The following is a 6,917-nucleotide window of genomic DNA, read 5'->3' on the forward strand; positions in this document are numbered from 1 at the left end:
CAGTCATGAGGTTAGTGAAAGTTTAAAATTTCATGGAAATGCTTAGTTTTGAAAGAGGAGAAAATCGCGTAACCATCGGACATTATACTAGGAAAACCTTTGAGACATGAAGAAATAATATCCCCACTTTGTCCACGGTGGTTTAATTGAACAAAATCTGAGTGAACAGGTCGTAGAAATGTAGCAGAGTTATAATTGAGTTTATTTAGTTGTAAATCCTGTTGTAAAACACAAAGCTGCTAAATAGAGTGTAGGAAATTAAAGCAGATGTATCAATACAAAATATATATATATATATCGGTAGCAATAAGCAATTCATCAGTATTGAAAAGAAAATAAATGCTATACAATATCTGACATTATGATAATAATGTCGGGGAAACTTTTCAAACAGAACATAAAAGTAAAATTCTTGGCATACCACACTTGCCTATAACCTTATTATGCATAAAAAAGGAAGAATAACAGTGTCTTTTTTAACAACCAATATCAGCTGAGTAATCTGTGGAATAGTAATTACAACAATTAGGGTGCAGATGATCACTTGTTTGGTAAACAACATTTGTCTCAGTATATATATTTAAAAGGGTAAAAGGCACAGCTCAAAGGAAGTTCAAGTAAAAATTACATTGTCGCTGTCGCAAGCAATCCACATTTTAAGAATTTTCTATTTTTACACCCTCCCAAAGTTCTATCAAAGGTGCACCTTTCAACATAACCAATGCATGGCAAGGCTGAAAATTTTCTTGCTTTTCTTGATTCCTGATTGGAACAACACAATAAAATTAGTTGGTTCTTTTTGTGTATCTAGTGTAAAGGGTACCCAAACAGACTAAAGTGGATTGCATGCGACACCAACAACATTATTTTGCTTACTTCAAAGGAAAAGAAAATAATAATAGGCAGAGAGAGGAGAAAGAGAGGGAGAAGAAGAAAGAAAAACAGGAAGGGGAGAACCTGGAGGAGAGAACAATAAGGAAAGGAAATAAAAGAAACACACAGAGTATTATTATTAATAAAAGCAACAATAATGACAATAATATTGATAACAAAAGTAGAAACCCAGCAAAACAATGAGCGCAAGTAAAAGCATCAATACTTAGGGACCGTTCACAAATGACGTCGGGTAAATTTTGGCCAAAAAGTACCCTCTCCCTCCCTCCTTGTCATCTTCTGTCATCTTTCCCAGGACCCCCAACCTCCCTAGTGAACATCAACCAAAATGTACATGTACATTTAGATGGAACCTGTACAGGATGCATTTTATATTTACACCTTTGATCTTTATTTTAAATTTTTAAAAATTAAAAACTATTGTTTATTAAAGAATACATCAAAGAAATACCTGAACTGTAAAGTTTTTAGGCCAAAAAAAAAAATATTATGGTTTAATTTAACTGTGTTCATTTTAGGCCAAGAAAATGTGGTCTATAACATTTTTTTCTTTCTTTCTTTTTTTTTCCAACCTTTTAGAGCACCATGGTTGACTCAACTTTGAAAGGAGCATTAAAACCAAACAGAAACCAAGGCTGAATATTTCATAAAGATGAACACCGTTAGAAAAATCCTAAATCTCAGGAGTGTGTTTGCACAACAAGAGAAGCAAGGAAAAGAAAGATGGAGATTGTGTCGTAAATAAAAGCAGCAATAATGACACATGATTGGGGGCTCCCATGGCCAAATGGTAAGTTAGTCCAGACTCACAAATAATGTCAGGCAGGTGTCAGTGACACAGGGATTGGATGTTAGTTAGTAGTACAGGGTTTTACGGCGCTCGCAACTGCATAAGATCATATGAGCGCGCGAAACACAAGTAGGTAGCATTCGCAATAGTTCACTGCACGGTTGGTCGACAATTAGATTTTAAAATGCTAAAATACTAAAATTCATTGTAAATATATTTGCCATTTAAAACAACTCTTATAAATAACAATTTAAAAATTTTAACAATATTGTTTCACTTTACAATTTGCCATAAAGGCCAATCAAAATGTCTTACAATTTCTTGCATTTATAATATTTCCTTCGGATCTCTCCAAAGTCTAGACATTCGGTTAAGATGTGTCTAATGGTAAAATCTGTGTCGCATCCGACACAGAACAGCTTCTCATCTCCCAGTAGGAGGTATTTGTGGGTCAGGGCCGTGTGTCCGATGCGCAATCGAGTAAAAATGACTTCGTCTCTTCTGGAGAGGTCCGAAGGATTTCGCTGTTTCAGTTTGGGTTTTATAACATACAGTTTATTGTTTTTCTGTTTTTCCCAGTGTCTCTCCCACAGACTGGAGGTGTATTTTTTAACTTTATTTCTAAAGTCAGTCAGTGGGAGAGTGTTTGTCGTTGATCCCAGCAGAAGGGATGAAGCTTTCTTCGCCAGGTCGTCTACCTGCTCGTTTCCTCGGATGCCCACATGGCTGGGATTGGATGGGTGGTCAATTGGGTGTGACCTTGAGCAAAACACGATGGCCTCAGCTCAAAAAGCAGGGCGCTGCACAGTGACAACCAGCAATGGCTAGTTTGTAAAATTGTCTACATTGGTGTAATTATTGTGTATTCGGTATTCGTTGAACCACGTTCATTTGCGTGCTCAAATGTGAGGCATCGTGGTGAAACCAAGCACTCGTCAAGATAATGAAATTGATGAAAAAGGCATTTTTCCACCAGTTTGGCAATTTTTATCAAAATTTTGTTTTTTGGCTAAACACCTTTTATGTTTATTTGAAAACACATTTCCAGGTGAATTTTACTGAAAAACTTTGTTTTATTTAAAGGCACAAAATATGTCATTTTCAGTTTTCAAGGACTCTTGAGCTATTGAAATAACCAAACTTTGGCTGACCTTTTCTCATTAATTTAACAACTGAAAACAGGCTACACCACCTTCTTCAATCGCAAATATCTCAACTTCTATTCAAGCTAGATGGATTTTTTTTTCACTGAAAGCAAGGCAAAAGAATAAGCTTTCAGATGATATCAGTAACTCCACATGCCTAAAAATTGACGAGCACCTGATTCCACCACGCCGTGACACAAATGTGTATTTGGTCGCTTTTAAGGACAAGTAGGCTATCCCTAAAAATGTTGTTTTGAGAAAATCGAAGGAAAAGTTTTTGCCCCTTGTTCAGTTTCATTTTAAAACAAGGAGAGTTTTCTCTATAACCAAACAAATATACACACCTATAAAACCAAACTTCTCCTATAAGTAGGGCAATGCCCACTTTTGGTGTAGGTCAAGATTTCTGGAAACCCCCGAAATGTGGGTTAGCCCGCTTGTCTTTAAAAGCGACCATTTATTATGTATGCCATTGTAACCCATATTTACCTACAGAGATTTAAAAAAGTGTAACTTTTAACTTATTATTTAATCATATCAACAATATGAAAGCCTTAATACAGTGCAAGAATGAGCATCCTGAAAGATTCTCCTGCAAACAAACAAAAAAACAAATGTGGTCCATAAAAGCTGTAAATGTAATAAGACATTTGTAAATAACAAACAGCAAAAGAGCATAAAACCGAACAGTCAACCAAGGCTGAATATTTCATAAAGATGAACACAGTTAGGAAAAATCCAAAATCTCAGGAGTGTGTTTGCACAAGTTGTTTAAAGTACTGAGAATCTCACAAAACTGTATGAGTATAGGCAACAGCGATGGCTATCGGACCAGCCATGGAAGAGAGGAGTAAGTACACAAGCAACGAATTGGGGGGGGGGGGGGGGGGGGAATACACGAAAATGGGAAGATCCAACTGGAATGTTCACTGTCATCATCATCATTACAAGTTATAATAATAATAATTAAAAGACACCTTTCCCGCCTACAGCCGGGTACCCATGCCCACTTCGATGAAGTGAGGAAAAGTCATACAACATACCAAGGACATAATTTCGGCCCCACGGTTCAAACCCATGATCCTTCAGTCACAAAGCACAAAAAGCACTTCAGTTTTGCAAACTACTCCAAATCAGTCTTGAATTCTGTACTCTAAATTATACATCTAGGATATAGAGAGATTTAGATCTAGCGTCTTGCTCTAAAAAAAACTACGCACCAAATACGCGACAAAATTTCTTAAACGTCAATACAACGAAGTAAACATTTTGCGGGTCTAAACGAACACAACATGTTGGGGACATGACTACACCAAATGTACAATACAATAAAGTTTGGCCTGAAGTAGCCAATGACACTGTGAAACACACATCCAAACAGAGTTTGATATCGAGATTCTAGTTCTGGAAGTAGAAGAAGCAGCTGTCTCACACGCACGAAGAAGCACTACTCGAAACGAAAGTAGTCCCCTGTAAAATATGAAATGGCTAATGGCAGAGTGAAAATATGTGAGAGCTTCGATTTACAGGAAAAACCATCAAACCTGAGAAATTAAAAGGTAGTTTCCGAACTTTGAAAATATGCCACGTAACCCTTTGGGACAATTCTTGTCTGAATCATATTTTTGTAGATTTTATGGGCACCTGTGTAAAAAGTGTATACTGAACCCACAAACGGGCTTAGCTCCATTATAATAAGATAATAGATAGCAAGCTCTATACACTTTACAATCTCTATTATTACCCCAGTAGACTTGATAACATTCTGAAACAATCTCAACTCCCTAGGAAGCATACAGTGCAAGCCGCCATTTTATAGGTGCTAACATATTATTACACTAACAAGATCTTTCACTGTCTATGGCCGGGTACCAATTCCCACCTGGGTGAAGTGAGGAAAATTTGAGTAAAGTGCCTTTCCCAAAACATGTTGAGCCTGAGGCTCAAACTCCCACACCTGCAACCTCACAATTACAAGTCCCGTAGTCTAACCACTAGACAACTCCCGTAGTCTAACCACTAGACTACTCCCGTAGTCTAACCACTAGACTACTCCCGTAGTCTAACCACTAGACTACCGACACCACATAATGAGAACACAAGAAAAATCCTAAATCTCAAGCAAAACCAACAGCAACAAAAATAACAACATCTGAAACAAGAGCATCAAAGGCAAGAATGACAATAACAAGAACAAAAAATACAAGATCAATTTTGAATACATCTGCTGAACACATATGACCCCATAATGGCCTTGTTCACAAACAAAAAGCTGTGACTCGGGTGGTCCAAGACTTGCCAACCGCCCAAATTCACTTTGCTTATTTTTCGGGCTGGGGAATCATGATATTGCTTATTTTGAAAATGAAATGCTTATTTTGCAACATAGTTACGGCTCTGTTGACACCTCAAGACTGAGAAACCGGAACTCACTGGGAATTAACCAGAAAAAGAAACCCAAAAGCCTGAACGCAAACAAAATTCCATCATCGAAAGCTAATTAATTTCCAATTCCAATACTTGATGGAGAAAAAAACAAAAAGTATTGGCAATTGCTCACGTATTCTCAACTCATGATGAGTACTCGAATTATGTGGAATTGGGCAACACAGACAAATTCAAGTGCCTATTTATCTGTCTGTCTGTCTGTCAACAACCCCCCTCTCTCTCTCTCTCCCTCTCTCTTCCTCTCCCTCCCTCTCCCTCTCTCTCTCTCACACACACACACACAGAAAATCCAACGGCCAGGCTGGAATTAGATCTTTGAACCTGATCGCAGCATCCACCTGTTGATCCGTCCGTGGATTAGGCCTTTATTTTCGCCGCCAGGTAATCCCAGAAAGCCGGGCTGTCTGGCCGATACCTGATGGGCGGGCGCACATCCAGGTACTGTCTGATGTGAGGGGGTACGCACTCGTCTGGCACCTCTTCTACACTCAGAAACAGGAGCACCCTGTCACGCCTCACTTCCTCACACACTTTCGCCATGTTCACTTCCGTCTCCTTCTCCTCGTTGTAATAATTTTCTCCCCAGTAGAAGAGCTCCCTAGACAGTAGAACAAGCGTCTTCTTTCCGCTAAGGACAGACTCTTCGATCACCTGCACAGGAGCAAAATAGTATGGACAGTCCAGTGAAAAACAACAACAATAATAATAATAACAACAACAACAACAACAATAATAATACTAATAACAATAACAATAATGATGATAATAATAATAATATCTGCATTTATTATTTTATACTAAATACAGACCCGTTCTACGAAGGGTGATATAATAGTCATAGTGATAGGAAATCCCACGATAAAATGTGTGTACCGGATTCATTGCCGTAGGACCTCTGTGTAGACAACACCTCTGAACATGATTCGGCGCGTGCACTTGTGTGAATGACAGAACAGTGCGCACTTCCAGGATTTGTTGTAGACATAGGCTCACAACAGTGATGTTGGGTTTTCCCAATTTTCCAAAGGTTGCGGGGGGTTTTTTAAACTATGTACTTTACAATGAACTGGAAGCATCTTGGCGAGTAGTCGAGTGGTGGTAAGTGGCAAGTTAAGAATCGAGAACAGGAAAATTTGTGTATTGGCTAAATGTATAGATCTAGATCTAGATCTTCCAAGACTGGCAAGAGAACAGGCCTATAACTCCTTTGCTGAGCACATATCAAACAGTGGTGACACAAGGTGGTGACAGCGACAGGGGAGTGAATCGGGAATCGTTTGGTGATACTGTTCCGCATTGCGCTGAAGTGAATCGTGAATCGCGTTCCGCTGGCAAGAGTGGCGATTCAGTTCCGTTCTCGCGCTCGTGACCCAGCAGTATAGTATAGCTTGCTGTTTAACTAATTTCTTGTTGCTGTAATTTTCGATCAATTTAACTGATATGTCGCGACTTCAGTGCTTTCTTGTCGCATCTCCATTTTTGTAAACAGTGAAAATGTGACTCCTTCTTATGTTCACTCTTTGTTATGAACTCGCGTCAATAGTTGTGAACACGTTTCATCTAGCACCCAACATAATTCTAAATTGGAGGAATTGGGGCAGTTTGTGTCTGAAAACCTATTGTCTGTATCAATGGAAGTG

The 6,917-nt window shown here is 38.6% G+C and overlaps 1 protein-coding gene across 1 annotated transcript in view; it reads right to left on the reverse strand.

Moving 5' to 3' along the window:
* Window positions 1-5,543: 5,543 nt before the first annotated feature.
* Window positions 5,544-6,917, reverse strand: part of LOC101851910 (toll-like receptor 4) — an 8,758-nt gene continuing 7,384 nt past the window's right edge. The window contains exon 3 of the mRNA XM_005112423.3: window positions 5,544-5,928. Coding sequence (XP_005112480.1) covers window positions 5,635-5,928 — 294 coding nt within the window. The 3' untranslated portion in view covers window positions 5,544-5,634. The remainder of the gene's footprint in view (window positions 5,929-6,917) is intronic.

Source organism: Aplysia californica, unplaced genomic scaffold (assembly GCF_000002075.1).
Source record: "Aplysia californica isolate F4 #8 unplaced genomic scaffold, AplCal3.0 scaffold01267, whole genome shotgun sequence".
NCBI classification, from domain to species: domain Eukaryota; kingdom Metazoa; phylum Mollusca; class Gastropoda; order Aplysiida; family Aplysiidae; genus Aplysia; species Aplysia californica.